The 17,521-nt window shown below is 43.2% G+C and overlaps 2 protein-coding genes across 10 annotated transcripts in view; one reads left to right on the forward strand and one right to left on the reverse strand.

The window, feature by feature from the left end:
• Positions 1-17,521, forward strand: part of MGST2 (microsomal glutathione S-transferase 2) — a 58,896-nt gene that overhangs the window by 39,608 nt on the left and 1,767 nt on the right. For 3 of the 9 annotated variants that reach the window (XR_006698017.3, XR_006698020.3, XR_012435126.1), the window contains one exon: positions 4,298-4,917. The exons of the other annotated variants lie outside the window; for them this stretch is intronic. The gene's annotated coding sequence lies outside the window, so the exon portion shown is untranslated. Of the gene's footprint in view, positions 1-4,297; positions 4,918-17,521 lie in introns of those variants that run through there. 9 annotated transcript variants of the gene reach the window in all.
• The window catches only part of MAML3 (mastermind like transcriptional coactivator 3), a 435,952-nt gene continuing 423,061 nt past the window's right edge, over positions 4,631-17,521 (reverse strand). Inside the window, exons 4-5 of the mRNA XM_005555953.5 lie at positions 13,822-13,906; positions 4,631-8,190 (exon numbers count right to left, since the gene is read on the reverse strand). Coding sequence (XP_005556010.3) covers positions 7,190-8,190; positions 13,822-13,906 — 1,086 coding nt within the window. The 3' untranslated portion in view covers positions 4,631-7,189. The remainder of the gene's footprint in view (positions 8,191-13,821; positions 13,907-17,521) is intronic.

The raw sequence follows: 17,521 nt of genomic DNA on the forward strand, positions 1-17,521 counted from the left end.
CATCTTCAAAAGTTGTTTATTGTACTTTTCTTTTTTTGTGGATGCAATAGAAGTTAAAAAGGCCAGGAATAATATTAACAGAAAAAGAAAGAAAGACACTTAAATACAAGTGTTCCCATAATACATAACCTCCTGCATCCCAAATAGCAGTACAGTATTAAATACCCCAAAGCACACTGAGAATATACTGGTCTGGGAGTGGACATATTTGCATACTCAGGTTCCCCTACTCACTGGCCATTTGAATTTGGACAAGGCACCCCATCAGTAGGAGGTTGTGAAGCAAAGAAGTGAAGACTCCAGAACCAGACCACCCTATCCTGTCCTATCACTTGCTGGCTGTGCTACCCCAGCACTTTGTAGCTCTCTGCCTTGGTTTTCTTTTAGGTAAAATAGGGAAAATACGCTAAAAAGCTATGATTCTATGGCCTTTTTACTTAATATTCTGATAAATTATGGTTGTGACTTGGATTGTGACATTTTAATTGTTTTATACATTGAGACCAATGAAGGATGAGAATGCAAATTTTTGATACTAAGGCATAATTACTTCATAACCATGTCCTTTGCAAGTTGTAAAGAAACTTTCCAAATCTTACAATTGAAGATTTTGAAACAATTTCTGTTTTGCACTTAAATTGGCTCTGGGCAGGGTAAAACACACACACACACACACACACACACACACACACAGAATTTGGTTAAACATGTGGAAATAGACAATGGCTGTAGCAGACTATTAAGGCCTTGTCACTTTAAACATTCAAATGATAGATTTTCCTTTGTTCTAATTGCGTTGTCACCAGGCAACCTTTTGATTATTTTCATTCCTATTAGATTTGGCTACAGGGAGCAACCATTTCTGGTCACAGAGATGTGGGTTTCTGATCAGTTTGACAATTACATGTACATTTTTTGTATATTACTAAATTGATCAATTTTACTTTTAGAAATCAGATTCGTTGCCTTAAAAAGTCAATGTCAGGAAGTGGGGGATAGAGAAGAACTTTTCTGCATTGAGAGTCTTAAGGGGCATAAAAACCAAATGGCAATGTGAGATCCTTGTTCAAATTCTGGTTGGAAAAAAACAACTATAGGCCGGGCGCGGTGGCTCATGCCTGTAATCCCAGCACTTTGGGAGGCCGAAGCGGGTGGATCACCTGAGGTCAAGAGTTTGAGACCAGCCTAACCAACATGAAGAAACCCTAGCACTACTAAAAATACAAAATTAGCCGAGCGTGGTGGCGCGCACCTGTAATCCCAGCTACTCTGGAGGCTGAGGCAAGAGAATCGCTTGAACCCAGGAGGTGGATGTTTTGGTGAGCCGAGATCGCCCACTGCACTCCTCCAGCCTAGGCAACAAGAGCAAAACTGTCTTAAAAAAAAAAAAAAGAAAAAAAGAAAAAGAAAAAAACATCTATGGATGACCTTTGTGAGACAATGGAAACAATTTAAGCATAGAATATGGATAGATGATATTAGGGAATTAATGTTAATTGTTAGGTGTGATAATTATATTGTGGCTAGAGAAGAGAATACATACCCTCATTCTCTGGAGCTGTGTCCCGAGGCATTAAGGGGTAAAGTGGTTGGATGTACTTTGAAATGGTTCTGCAGAATATACACATGAAGCATTTATGGCAAAGTGTTAACAATTACATCTAGTTGATAAGTATATAGGTATTTGTTGCATTATTTTTTCTACTTTCTTGGTTGTTTAAAAATGTTTATAATAAAAAGTTAAAGAATCTGAAGAGAAGTTAAAACCTAAAATCATATTCTTGGTAGCCCTAAAGATTTTCTGTGTTGAGCATTGTTAAGAGATCCAGTGATGGATCCATGGTCATCCATGCTGGCCTAGCAGCTGTCCTAGGTGTGGCAGAGACACCTGGGCCCCACATGTGTGAGAGCTGCAGTAATTACCTCCCCCTGTTGCATGAAATGAGGCATGTGTCTGTGGCAACTACTCCAGAGGACACTAGTGGAGGAATTTAATGTCCTTAGTACTTAAAAGAGAATTGAGGAGAAAACCGAATTCACAAAAAGAGGAAAAAAATCAAAAAGAAAATAAAAATGTAAAGACTAGTGACCCAAAGCAGTAGCTCTGCTCCATTTTCAGGTAATTTTTCCTGTCCCATTTTTCTTTTAGGGGTTGGAGGTGGGTGGGGTATGGCCAAAAAAGTCATTAATAAACAAAATCAGGTCATTTGATGTTCACCCTTTTTCTCCAGACACACTCTTCCTTGAAAAGAATGGTCAGAGGCAGAAACAGCTCATTGAATGCTGTGGAATGTTCCTTAATCACCAATAAAATACATCTTTCCTCACTGGGGGCAGATGTCTAGTGACTTTCTAGAAAAATGTTTATTCTCTCCTCTTTCTTCCCCCATCACCACACTTACTGCACTAGGATTTTATAAAGGTCAGTAAGAAAACATGTAAGAACTCATTTGAAAAGAGAAAGGTATTCCATTCATCCAGTGCCAAACGAGTATAAGTAAAAATATGTGGCTTGAAGTGATTGGAACTAGGAGTAATCAACTCTTCTCAGAGCTTCACGTTTTTACTTCTAGTGTCAGCGTCCCCCTGTGCCCTCCCTCCACCCCAGAATCAGTTCATTTTCTATCCCATGTTTTCTGGGAGAGTTGCAAGCCCATATCAAAAGAACAAAGCCCAGTGCCACACTGTTTCCTACATGGGGTTATTTGCCAACCCGTCTGGAACCATAACCCACTAAGGGGAGTGATGGCCTCTTCTTCCATAATTAAATTGTTTGTTTCTTTTGGTTTGTGTATAGTAAAACTTACCTTTGTTTTGTACCTATTTTTGATGATGACTTTATCCTGTGGCCTACTTTTCCTCTTAACCCAGTTTTGAAACATGTTGTGATACTAAGCTTTTTAAAGTTTGATGAGTCTTAGGTCATTTCCTCGAAGTGGAGAGGTGGATTCACATCTATGTGATTTATTAACAAAGGGCTCTCAAGAGGTGAAAAAGGGAGTGGGGGAAACAGGACAGAGAAGGGGGAAAAACCAAAATAGGGGGCTCCTTTATTTTTCCCTTTTTTTTTGGTTTTGTTTTGAGACAGGGTCTCTCTCTGTCACCCCAGCTGGAGTGCAGTGGCATGATCACAGCTCACTGCAGCCTCGACTTCCTGGTTCAGGTGATTCTCCACCTCAGCTTCCTGAGTAGCTGGGACTACAGGAACGCATCACCACGACCGGCTGTTTTGTATTTTTTTTTGCCATAGAGATGGGGTTTTGCCATGTTGCCCAGGCTGGTCTCAGACTGTTACAGGACAGAAATATGTTACAGGAAGGGGTCCCAATCCAGAGCCCAAGAGAGGGTTCTTGGATCTCATGCAAGAAAGAATTCAGGGTGAGTGCTCAGTGCAAAGTGAAAGTAAGTTTATTAAGAAAGCAAAGGAATAAAGGAATGACTACTCCATAGACAAAGCAGCCCCGAGGGCTGCTTGTTGCCCATTTTTATGGTTATTTCTTGATGATATGCTAAACAAGGGGTGGATTATTCATGCCTCCCCTTTTTAGACCACATAGGGTAACTTCCTTACCTTGCCATGGTATTTGTAAACTGTCATGGCACTGGTGGGAGTGTAGCAGTGAGGAAGACCAGAGGTCACCCTCGTCTCTATTTTGGTTTTGGTGGGCTTTGGCTGGCTCCTTTACTGCAACCTGTTATATCAGCAAGGTCTTTGTGCCCTGTATTTTGTGCTGAACGCCTATCTCATCCTGTGACTTAGAATGCCTTAACCGTCTGGGAATGCAGCCCAGTAGGTTTCAGTCTCATTTTACCCAGCTCCTATTTAACATGGAGTTGCTCTGGTTCACATGCCTCTGAAAACTCCTGGGCCCAAGTGATCCGCTTGCCTTGCCCTCCCAAAGTGTGCTGGTGGGATTACAGGTGTGAGCCATAGTGCCCGGCCTGCGGGGCACCTTTAAACCAAGTCCCAGCCTTTGCCTGATCTTGCAGTAGAGCTCTGGAGCAAAATTATATCTGACTTTGTTCAGACAAGTTAACTGGGCTTTTATACTCCTGCACCAGTGAGTCACTGGCTAAAGTCAATCCAGAGGGATATAAACTTCTAAGCACTTTCAATTCTGTGGGTGGGTGCAGGTGAAGCCAGGCCATGGCTTTGAGATGCAAAGTGGCCTGGTAGGAGTGGGGTGGTGCAGGCTGTTTACTGACAGTGCTCACTAAAGTAGAACGAGAACCTTTATTACTTCCCCTCAATCTATTCCGATTTTTCTTTTTTTGATAAATATATTTATTTTTCCAGTGGAGCCTCCCTACCTCCAGATGAACCAGTTGGAAATGGAACTGTTGTGGTACTGAATCTACAAATGGATTGCACTATGTTCCATGCAAAGTTGACTTTCCTCCCTTCCCTTTGCCACATCCTTCAGAGTGCGACAGTAAATTTAGAAAGTATCAGTTGAGAAGTTGAATGCAAAGGCTGGGAATGATAGATCTCTCCCATTAAATAAATATTTAAAGAATGATATCAAAATTTTGAGAAAAGAACTGCAGTTAATCAATTAAAACCCAGGAATAATGTCTGCTTAATTAAGTTTGGAGATCCAGTGAGGATCTTAAAAAACTATACTTTGGATTGATTCAGATAATCTTTTATTTTCATTTTTGTTTTCTTTAAAAGTGGTATGTCAACATCACTTCATTTCTACATTTCAGAGTTCTGTACATTTCTTAAAAGGAAATAAGCAATGCTCAATGTACAAAGTAAAAACAGAAAACTAGAAAAATCTGAATAAAATGGAGCAAGTTCCCATAGGTCATACAGTACAAATTAGTCATTAGATGTCATCTGAAGTGCAATACCACTGCTGTGATGATGAGTTAAGGAATGAAATAAAAATACTCTATTTTAAACAAACAGTATATATATATTTATATGTATATTTTTTACAGATAGTAGACCCAGTGATATCTGCAGTATTGTAAAAACTTATGTACAAATAACTTTTTTTAGACATTACATATACATCAGCACCGTAGTAAAAACAAAACCAAAACAAAACCACCGTATTCAAATCTATCTCTCTATTAGTTGGTCCTAGTACTGAGCATTTGGAGGAAGCTTTTAAAAGATAATGGAGCCCCCACCCCTGTCCCACTTCCATTAGCCACCTCCAGTTTCTCATCATTGCTTATTTATTTCCTGTACCTTTCAGGAAAAGGTAATTATGTTTTCTGTGTCTTCTCATTTGTTTGCTTTTTTTTTTTTGGTTTCATCTCTTTCCACTCAGTTTCCCCAGTGGCATGAGTCCCCATGTGGGGAGTTCAGGGTCACTCTGCTGCCACCTCTTCGGAGAGGGCGCCCAGCCCCTGCCTGGACTTCTCACCCACCAGGCACCTCTGGCCTTACATCCTGCCCCTTGCTGAGCAGATCTACAACGCGGGGTACACTGAGAGCAAGTCAAAGGCAATGTTCCTCGCCGCCTCCTCTCCAAACCTCTCTGCTCCCAGCTTTCCATGGCAACTCGCCTTCTCAGGACTGCGTGTGGCCAGTCCAACCCCACAGGCTGCGATTCCTCTGTGGTGAGCTGCCTGGGAGTGCACAGGAGGCAGCCAGTGTCTAGGACGCGGAGGGAGGAGGGGACAGGAGAAAAGTACACACCACTCTCACTTAGGACAACACTGAAGCCAAAGGGCCTCCAAAAGGGGGATTGGGAGGGGAGGCAAGGAGCCTTGTTGATTCCTTCTGACAGATTTCGCTTAGGGCAGATGTGCATCAATGACAAAGAACAACTGTACAGGACTTTGGAAGAGGACTACTTTGCTCATATGAAAGAAACTACATCTCCTTTATATCCAAATTTGTAAGGTGGAGCAATTGCTTTTTTAGCTCCTCCACCTCTCAGGGATTTTATATTTATCTTTCCGATGAGTAGGGATGATGGGAAAGGTGGATTTTAGAGCATCACTCCTGGGATTTCGCCCAAAGGGAGCCTGAACCACTGACCTCCAGGCCACTCCTTCCCGGGGATATCAGACATATCAGATGTGGCTCACAAAAACCAATGCCCAAACATCAGAGCAGCCCTCTCAGTTCCAGGCAGAGATATTCATTCAACTCTACACATGTTAGAGAAAGAAGACTCCAGTGTTGCCTTTGCATTTCAGGCATTGTCTTAAGTTCTTCCTGCATTTATGTGGACTCTGCCCAAGGCTCCCTAAAGACATAAGCTTCACTTCTTGGATAGTCTGTAAGGAGAAGCGAGGGGAGCTGGTGTGGAGGCAAGGAGGAATAAAGGCAGGGCTGGAGACAAAGGCTCCAGGCTGGCAGACACACAGCGTCCAGTAGGGGTTTCTCTGCCCTGCGCCCGCCAGAAGTAGATGTGACCCACCTGGATGTTTTGTATTGGGCGCCAGTGGGCTCCAGCCCTACCTGGAGGGACTGCCACCAGGGGCACCAGCAGAGGGCAGACGCCCCAGGACTGCCGGATGGACCGTGCTCCAAACTCAGCCTGCTCTCCTTGTGACAGTGGAGCCTCTGCAATTCCTGAGGGTCATCATGGGGCAGGAGACAGACAGGCCTGTAGGATCTATTGTTGTCTCCCTGTGACTATCTCGCTGTTCTTCGTGCCTGCCCTCCAAATTCAGTAGCATGTCTCGAAGCCTTACATCTCTTGGCACCCAGAGTTCAGTGCATTTCCAACCTGTGCACCTGGCCTGTGCAACCACCCAGCCTCTTCTGGGGGACTCTCTCTGGCCGAGGCTCTGTCTCTTTTGTGTCTCCAAAGCTGCTGTCTCCCGACCTGGGGCAGGAGGGTCTGAGGATACCTCTCTTGGGTAACAGTCCCTCTTGGCTGAAGTAGCTCCTGCTGGGCCAGGCGATCACAGGGCACGCTGAGGCTGAGCAGAGGGGCTCTGGCTGGCTTCGTCTTCCCACCTGCTCCTCTGGGTGTCTCCCTCTCTCGCAGCAGGGATCTGCGTGGCGTCTCATCTCCATTGCTGTGTGAAAATCAGGTGAAATGAGGCCCGGCGGGGCTGTGGATTGGCACCTGGATCTTCCACTGTCAGCCAGCTGCAGTTTTGCTCAGTTTACGTGGGTCAAAAAAACAAAAAACAAGGATGGGTCAACATCCTGTTTCTTTTTCACTTTTTAAGCTTTAACCACTCAAGTCATGGCTCTTGGGGCCTCTCTTGACTAGGGGTTACCAAACAATTCATCAAGCTCCTGCATCCACTCGTCCCCTGGCCCACCTTTGATGATGGAGTCCACAAGATCTGCACCATCCGGGAGGCCAGGGAAGGAAGCCCCAGCTCCGTCGCCACTGTAATTGTATGACACGTCCTGAGGGGCATTCCGCTCATAGGCTTGGCTCTGGCTGCTTGGAGCAAAGCCGCCACTGGGTATCTGCTGCTGTGCTGGGGGCTGGCTGAATGCTGGCATGCCCGGGACTCCCTGGCTCAGGCCAGACATGACCATTGGCCTCCCCTGGCTGGTGCCTTGCTGCCCCGGGAGCGATGGCATCATCTGCCGACTCATGGCAGCTGGGTTGAGGGTCCTCACTGTGCCCGTGTTAGCATCCACGACTGACTGGCTCAGTCCCTGTGGGAAGTGCTGCTTGGTCAGTCTCGGCTGCCCAGCTTGAAGAGGGTAGCTGGCGCCATTGTTGAATGGTCCCAAGTCTCCACTAGTCCTCCCAGGCATGCCCTGCAAGCTCCTCTGTTGCCAGCTTTGTGCTCCTTGCTGGACTGTTCCCATAAGGCTCTGCAGCCTTGGAGGGGCTTGGGGCCTAGGCAAGGCCTGGCCTACTGGCCCTTTCATCTGCGGATGTTGCTGGGTAATGGCTGAGTTCACCAGCATGCTCTGACCAAAGCCACTCACCATTCCAACCCCCTGCCCAGAGGCAGGTTGCCTCGGTCCCTGGGCTTGATTATGTGTGATGCTCATGCCACTTTGGTTTGGGTGCTGCAACATTTGGGTCATGCCTGTGCTCATACTGTACATTCCTGGTTGGCTGGTAGGCGTGGTGCTGTAAGGGGCCAGTCCCATCTCTGACTGCGCAGCTGCAGTGGCCATCGTCCCAGGGTTCTGGGAGGGTCCTATTCCCATCATGCCTGCGTTCTGTGCCATCAGCCGTGACGTTCGCATGCTCTGGAGGGCTGCTTGGCTTCTTACGGCTGCTATATCCTGGGGAGAACCTGCAGTGAAAAAGAGGACACGTACCACTCACTCTTTTCCATAAGCAATATACTGCAACAAGATGTTGGAATTTTCTTTGGGAATGACAAAATTCCTTTATATGAAAGGATCTAAAGAAAAACAAAAAACAAAAAACAAAAAACAAAAAAAGAAAAGATCTACTCTGATAATCTCCAATAAAAATGATTATTTTTCTGATTATAACATGCTGATTGTGAAAAATTTGGAAGTATTAAGAAACATAGAGACAAAAATTAAAGTTACCTGAAATCCCACTATTCAGAGATGATCATTCCTATTCTTTTATTTGTATATAAATAGACACCCACAAAAATTGGGATTGTACTGTGCATGTGTTTTTGTAGCTGACTTGTCCACTAAACAGATCCTGATGTTATTCTTGTTTGTACTTCAGAAGCAAATTATTTTGTACTCTTATAGGTATGACATCATCCTCAACCAATAAGATACTATTTTCTTTGGTGGTGAGAGAGAATTCACCTCTGGGGCTAAATTAGAAAGAAATGGCTGATCACTTTGTATTTTCTATTCGTACAGTGGAACATGGTTCAGTAGAGAATACTATCAATAAAGACCATTAGACTAATTTCCCTTAAGACTTGAGTAGGATTTGAGAGGTTAAAGGCCATTGCTTCTGCTAAGCAGCTATTTTGACAGATAGGACATTTTTTGGATCCACTCTGTAGATTTCAACATGCTCCAGATTCTCTGAATCATAACATGTCATTGCAAACTGGCCAGCTTCCTGAGCTAGAAAAAGAAATCATCCTGCTACGTGCGACTTGGCCATAAACTTTATGCATTTCTTTTTTTTTTTTTTAATTTTTTTAAAAATTATACTTTAAGTTCTAGGGTACATGTGCACAACGTGCAGGTTTGTTACATATGTATACTTGTGCCATGTTGGTGTGCTGCACCCAACTTTATGCATTTCTACAGCAAAGTCCATTCCTTCAAATCGGCAACGACTATTTCTCTCAGCAAATTGCTAACACAGTTTTAATAATGCTGTTTAAAAGGTGGCCAGAGTGTCCACACCAAGTCATTCAACCTTAATTAGGCATTTGAGTGAGTCATTCTTTACATGTTACCAGGAAATTTCCAAACAGCCAAGAGAATGGAAATGTCACCGGTAGAACACCAGTCAATGTTGCAAAGGGCTAGGAGGTGCACAAAAATGGATTTTTCTATGTTCCTGCTAATGACTGAGTCTATAAGAAGAAGAAAAATAGTTTTTTTCCTGGACATTTGAGGAAGATGCAGCATGGGAGCCAATCAATATTCTAAGCAAATTTAATCCCACCTGGAACTGTGATGAGAAACCAGATGAGAATAGTCTAACCTTGTTAAACCTGGCACCCTGGCAGATAACTGAAGCATGTTTTTGTCTTCCTGATGTGGCTATTGATTTCTGGGCTGAAAATATGTCTCCATATTTTCTTCCTTTCTTTAAGAAAGAAAATTACGGGAATTTTGATTATGTCTCAAGTTTTTGTGGCTTGAGATCAATATCATACTGCATTGAAAAATGAAATGGTTTCTATCAGGAAACCTGAAAGATCTGGGGGAAATCCCCAGAAATGTTTTCATATTTTGTTTTAAGCTTCATTATATCTAAGTGATTTTTTGAAAAATCAAAAGTTCCTAGTAAAACACTCAAAGGTAGTATATACTGCAACTTGTAATCTTGTCATGAAGTTTTGAGACCTTAACGACTAAATTTTTATTGACTCCATGGCCAATAAGATCAACTGTGGTGAAATGGGTTATTGAGTTATGTATAAAAAAAATTTAAGGGAAAAATATTGCTGAGTCGGAGATTGATTGGGTAGACCCAAATTATATAAACAGTCTGATGGGCTGCTAGAAATAGATGAAAGGACATCTATAATTTGGCCATTTTGGGGTATGTTTATAATGGATATGTTAAAGGACTGGATACTGTCTGGAATAATTTTGTGAATGAGAAATAGGTTCCTTTCTTTAGAGGGCAGAAATGTTACAATACCTTTTAATAGGCAGTGATACATTAATCCAAGCCAATCTTTATTTTTATTTAGTGTAAATGACTGCACTATCTTGATGTAATTCTTATTTTTAAAAGGCATTTTAAAATCAGCAATCACCACATTATTTTTCACTTAAGAGAAATAAAAAGACGTTTATTAATCTAGTTTTATGCCTTCCGTGATTTTAAATATACAAAGGAAAAAAATTCAGATGTGTCCAAGGAATTAGCTTGTCTTTACCTGATTACTACATGTGTTAAACCACAAATTATGTTTTCTTTTTCTTTTTTTGGTCTAAAACATATTATTGTGAGACACTGTAGTCTAATTTTCTTGTCTGCTGGTTAACATCACAATGTCCAAGAAAATCTTGTATATTCAAAGAGAGACGATAGTATCCAACTTTTTGCTTAAAAAGTCTATGTTCTATTTTCACTCACAATAAGCCTGTATTTGTGAAAAAAATAAGCATTTCCCCATAGTCATGTAACATTGCTCAGAGGTCCAGAACCTAATGAGGGAAAGACAATCATTAAGGCCTTTGAAATGTATAATGGTGAGAGTATGGGATAGGTTCTCATGCAAGTTGTACCTAACAAAACTTCTCTCCAAGAATGATATTTCTTATTTTTCAGTTTGCTATTTTCCCAGATGCATAACATCATGCCATCTAGGGTGTCTGTAAACACATGAAAATACTGAAGATAGTAAAATAAATTATATATCTCAAACCAATCAGCTCAAGGACCCTAAAATGTCACACTGGCTTTATTGACAATATTCTCTACTGAACCATGTTCCACGTCACGAATAGAAAATGCAAAGTGATCAGCCATTTCTTTCTAATTTAGCCCCAAAGGTGAATTCTCTCTCACCTCCAAAGAAAATAGTATCTTATTGGTTGAGGATGACACATCGTCTCTATATGAGTGCAAAATAATTTGCTTCTGAAGTATAAACAAGAATAACATCAGGATCTGTTAAGTGGCAAAGTCAGCTACAAAAACACATGTACAGTACAATCCCAGTTTTTGCGGGTATCTATTTATATAGAAATAAAATAATAGGATTGATCATCTCTGGAGGGTGGGATTTCAGGTGACTTTAATTTTTGTCTCTGTGGTTTTTTTTTTGTTTCTTTTTTCTGAGACAGAGTTTTGCTCCTGTTGCCCAGGCTGGAGTGCAGTGGCACAATCTTGGCTCACCGCACCCTCTGCCTCCTGAGTTCAAGCAATTCTCCTGCCCCAGTCTCTGGAGTAGCTGGGATTACAGGCATGCACCACTACGCCCGGCTAATTTTTTGTGTTTTTAGTAGAGACAGGGTTTCTCCATGTTGGTCAGGCTGGTCTCGAACTCCTGACCTCAGGTGACCCGCCTGCCTCGGCCTCCCAAAGTGCTGGGATTACAGGCATGAGCCACCGTGCCCGCCTGGAATAGAACTTTTTAACTGGACCCAAAACATCCCGAATAGCTCATATAAGTATGTGTCTATGTTCTGCAACACAGGGAAATTATTAAATTGTGGTGGCCCCCTTTCCCCACAAATAATACATGAGTTATGAACCTGGAAAACTCAAGAGACGTTATGCTGGGTTTATCAGCTTTTATGTTTTTAATTCGTTCATAATATAATGCAGCAGCTCTCAAGCGTGGTTCCCTAGCTAGCAAAATCAGTGACTCCTGGGAACTTGTAAAAAATGCAGATTTTCAGGCCCTGCTCCAGATATACTGAATCAGAAACACTGTGTGTGTTTTAACAAGCTTTGTTGGTGCTTTCAGCGCAGGCTAAAGGTTGAGAACTATAGATATAAAGGAGGGCTCTGTATGTGCAACAACAACTATATGTAATGATGACTAGTCCCCACTCTTCCCTACCCATGGCAAAATTAGAAACATAATTCTTCAAAAACCCCTGACACTGATTTAGGGCACAGAACACCTGTGGATAACTCAATTCCTTTTGTCCTTGCCTGTGTCAAGGCCAAATGTGTCAAGGCCAAAGGATCTAACATGATATAAGCATCCCAGAGGTGAAAGGGAGTGGTAGCTTCTCAAGCCCCAGTATTTTTACAGGTGATCTTCAATGTGGTCTGTCAGTAAATATCAATGGCTTTCAGACTGTAAACTACAACTCACAGTTCATGATCCAGGATATATACATGTGGGTTTAAAACAGAAAGAAAAGCTTCTGATATGCTCTGATAATTTCTGTTGTATTTCATTTTAAAAATGTTGGTTGTGACCCACTAAGTTGTTTTCAATAACCTTGTGTTTTGCAATCTGAAGACTTAAAAATGCTACCTTAGATCAGAAATTTTTCACTCAGTCTATTGATAAAGTTCAGGGATACTTGTGAAATTATATAAAAGTTTATATATATTTACATATTATACATTTTTGTGCAAGAGGCTTCATAGCTTTTTGCAGACTCTTAAAGGAATAGGTGACTTTTGAGAAGCTAGGACCCATTGATATGGATCCCACAAAATGGGCAGAGGATGGGATTAGGATTTCTGCTGCTAGGTGAACCCTGTAGCCCCCTGAAAACTCCTGTGGATAAGATTAGGAAGGCTCCTCAGGCTATTTTCTTCACCCCATATAAGACCCCCAAGTGTCTTTTTTTTTTTTGGAGACAGTCTCGCTGTGTTGCCCAGGCTGGAGTGAAGTGGTGCGATCTCGGCTCACTGCAACCTCCACCTCCCGGGTTCAAGCGATTCTTGTGCCTCAGTCTCCTGAGTAACTGGGATTACAGGCATGCACCACCACTCCCGGCTAATTTTTTGCATTTTTAGTAGAGACAGGGTTTTGCTATGTTGGCCAGGCTGGTCTTGAACTCCTGGTCTCAAGTGATCCATCTGCCTCAGCCTCCCAAAGTGCTAGGATTATAGGCATGAGCCACCGCACACAGTCAAGGGATCTCTCTGTTGGAGATGGAAGGGTTTGATATTTGAGTGGGCCTTCCACATTTATAAAGGAGTGCAACACTAACATACAGTGCACCCGTTGCTACTGGGTCATCATTTAGGATTCCCACAAATGGCTACAGGGTCAGTTCAATCAGCCTGAAGGCCCTATTTGTCTTCTACATTCAGCAGAGACTAGTGGTTGTTGCAAGCCAGATTCTTCCATTTCAGCTATAGAGTTAAGGGCTTTGGTCAGGTGACCTGCTGGCATGGCAAAAAAGATGTGGCACAAGATTTTTGCCCCTGTAGTCACTAAGATGACGATCTAAACATAAACAAAGTTGATATGGAGCCAACAGGCACCAGTATATCTTTACTGGTTGTTAATCTATTGCAATACTATGTACCTTTGGTAAAGAACAGCTGTTCTAGTCCCAACTCCCACAGCTACCCTGACCCTTCCCTGTGCTTTCTAGAACCCCTCTGTGACTCAGTGACCAAAAGGTTAATGCCTGGCACAACAGGAGGTCTCTAGGAATCCATTCTGATTGGTTATTACTCTTAACCTACCAGTAGTTAAATAGTTTAAGTATTTCCTGGACACAAATACAGCATGTAAGGCAATGACTCTGGCTACACATTCACTTATGCTTCACCTCTAGAAGGTATAAAATGAGAGAGGTTGCACTGGCCTCACCTTGAAACTGATTGACCTGCTGCACCGGGTATGGATTCCGCTGTGGCTGGAGGTGCTGCCGGGGTAGATGTGATTGCTGCAATTGCTAGAACGACAGAACACAAGAGGGGTGGAGAGGTGAGATAGGGAGCAAGCACACAATTCAATATCCTAGCAGTTCTGAGGAAGGTAGGGTTTTCCCCAAAACTAAACTTTGTGTTGAAGAATCATATGCCTATAGGCAAGAGCACAAAGCCTAAGGATACAATCAGGTAGGTTTTCACAAAATGAACACACTCAGGGCCACCAGACCCTCCATCAAGTAACAGAACGCTGCCAGGAGCCCCTCGTGCCCCTTCCAGTCATCGCCCTCCCTTGACCCATGGGCATCACTGTCCTAACATTTAACAACATACAGCAGTTATGTCTGCTTTTGTACTTTGCAGAAAATTATTCACATGATGCTGCTTTTTTATCTGGCTTCTTGCATCCACCACAGTATTCGTGAGATTCATCCATGTGGATGTGAATTCTTGTTGCTTGTTCATTCTCACTGTTGGATAGTATTCCATTATATGAATATAATGGAATACTATGATTTATTTACCCATTCTACTAGTGATGTCACCTTTGGTGTTTCTAGTTTTTGTGTTTCGAATGTGATTGCTATGAACATTCCTGTACATGCCTTTCGTGAACATCTGCACGTATTTCTGATATGTGGACTTGCTGGCTCATGAAGAATGCGTGCTGAGGGAAGGGGTTTTGACGTGGACTGCTCAACATCAGCCTGCATGCTTTCCTTAGCGCTGTGGGGACTGAGCTCAAAGGGAGAAGCAACTGCTTTTTAATGACCTAAGTGGATGCTTTGGGCATAGGAAGATGAGATCCTCAGGGGTTATACAAAAAAGGCTAATCTTATTCCCATGAAGCCACACTGCCTGTAAAATACATCTCTACAAGTAAACGATTCAGCATTTACCGCTTTGAGGAAACCACGTGGGATTCCACATATACCAGCAAGCCAGGAGGCCTGCATTTTAGTCTTTCTTCTTCCACTCACGGGGATGCTGCACTGCTAGTGTTGCTACCAATATACTGGGAAGGCTATTATCATTATCACATTGTATGTGCAAAGGGAAAGAAAATAAGAGTGATGTAGAAAGAGCAGAGAAAGAGGTTTTAGTTCTAGGTCTGCCGTCAAGTAGCTTGCATGACCTTCGGGATGTTGTTTAACCTGCTCCCTGCAGCTGCTGAATATTCATTAAGTACCTTTCATCTGCAAGGGCTATAAAGAATATACAACAAGGTCCCTGTTCTTTAGTGTTCATTATAAAAATAACACACACTGACCACCTCTTAACGCATGTGTTTATTTCAGTTTTTTCTCTTGTGTTTGTTCCTGGGCTGCTCTATAATTTTCTTTTCTTTTCTTTTTCTCTTCTCTACAAGGCCAGCCAGTATTCTGGCAACCAAAGAAAAAAAACAGCCTCTGACTTGTTGACCCCATCCCGTGGTCCCTACCATAATGTTCTACAGAAAACTGTTGAAATTAATTGATTGTGTAGACCAATAATGTGTAGACAAGAAACCACGCAAATCTTTTAGGCAGCAACAGAAGGGCATTACTGAGTGTAAGCTGAGCATTTAACAGCTTCTCCTCAGTCAAACTTCCCATATTATATAAGAATTTAATTGTCCTACTTGCGACTAGGAATGAGCCCCTGGCAGCCTGTGGGGGACTAAGGGTGTATCCTGGAGTCAGGAATCAGGAGTCCTCAGTTCCATCCTGGCTCTGTCTGTCTCTAGCTCTGTGATCTCATATAAATCACATAAGCTCAGTTTCCTCACATAACCTCAGTTCCTCATTTGTAAAATGATGGGACTTCATGATCTAGAATGTTTCTAAGTTTTGTCTAACCTTTGTGAATGGATGAGAGGTGATGTGCTTTGCACTTTTTGAGAATATGGCATTAAATGTGAATTCATGCCTACTTTCAACCTGCTCTGCTCTGATTGCCAAGTCTACTGAGAATCATTTTAAAGTTTCCCAAAATATGTAAGATCCCAAATCCTTCTGTTTTCCCTCACATGTCCTTTCAGGAAACCCAAAATCTGTTTCCAAAATCCAAAGTGTGAGGACACTTTCAATGCTGCAGCAACTAAGATTGGTGTTGATCTGGCAATATTCACTCTCAAAACGAAAAACTGAGAGCTGGCCGGGTGCTGTGGCTCACACCTGTAAGCCCAGCACTTTGGGAGGCCGAGGCAGGCAGATTACTTGAGCCCAGGAGTTCGAGACCAGCCTGGCCAACATGGTGAAACCCCATCTCTACTAAAAATACAAAAGTTAGCCAGGTGTAATGGTGTTTGCCTGTGGTCCCAGCTACTCTGGAGGCTGAGGTGGGAAGATTGCTTGAGCTCATGAGGCAGAGGTTGCAGTGAGCCGAGATCACGCCACTGCACTCCAGCCTGGGTGACAAAGCAAGACTCTGTCTCAAAAAAAAAGAAAAAAAAAAAAAAGTTGAGCACTTACTCCTTGTAGACCTGCACTTGGACAATCTGCACTAAATCTGCATCCTCCTCAGGTGCAGACAAGATGCTCCACTGACCTGGCTGGGCCATGTGCTACAGCTCTCACATGACATTCCCTGACACCAGGGCCATGTGACAGGCCCCCACATACATGTGTGCAGCACACACAGCTTCCAAAACATTTTACACACATGATCTTATGTGATCCTTAGAGCAGATACATGAGGAAGGCTGGGAAATTATTAAAACCTAATCTGGCAGATGAAGAGGGAAGTTCAGTGTTTTTTCCAAAATCACATCACATGCAAAACAATGGGCAAATCCTGGCGCTGAGGAAAGTGACCCTCCCCTCATCCCTCATCATCTTTTAGTACACACAGTTGCTACGGAATGATCCGCAGGTCACAGCCTCCCATTTCCCTTGTCTTTCCCAAGAAGCCCCAGCTCTCTCCATGCTCTGGATTCTGAGGGGTCTCCCCTGACCTCTCACCTCCTTGTCTGGGGGCATCGTCTTGACGTGTCTCTTCTCACACTCTTCCCACGCCCTGTGCTCCCCAGGGTGGGGCTGGCCTCGCCGTGTGGGAACACCCCTGGGCCGCACAGCTGAGCTCTGCCTGCTTGCCCTGGGCCCTCTTTGTGTCTTTGGTCACAGCACACATATCAAAAGCCATCACTCAAAACATCAGGCACACCTGAGATTTCCTGGGATTGGCTGAGGAGAGGATTTACAGAGCCCAGCTGCCCTCGGCAGCTCCATTTATCACTGCCTGAGAGATTAGCATGGCTCCTTGTCGCACACCTTATGTAGGTGAGAGGGATAGAGGTTTGTTTGTACAATAGCTGCCAGGCGGCGGACTGACCTTGGTAAAAAGGGAGATAATTACACAGCTGTTCAGGAACAAAAGCAAAGAAAAAAAAAAAAAGAACGTAAGTGAACTGTGCTCAGCAGTACAATTTTTCTCTTTGGGGGATGCCTGGTGTTACTTTGAACTGCTGTTCTTGGTTAGTAGGGACCTCAATGGGCCTGTGTCCTACACAGGATACACGGTGGTGGATGCTTAGTACATCTGCAAAATTCTGGCAGGGCACGGTGGCTCACGCCTGTAATCCTAGCACTTTGGGAGGCTGAGATGGGAGGATCACTTGAGGCCAGGAGTTCGAGACCAGCCTGGTCAACATAGTGAGA

The sequence above is a fragment of the Macaca fascicularis genome, chromosome 5 (assembly GCF_037993035.2).
Source record: "Macaca fascicularis isolate 582-1 chromosome 5, T2T-MFA8v1.1".
Lineage (NCBI taxonomy): Eukaryota > Metazoa > Chordata > Mammalia > Primates > Cercopithecidae > Macaca > Macaca fascicularis.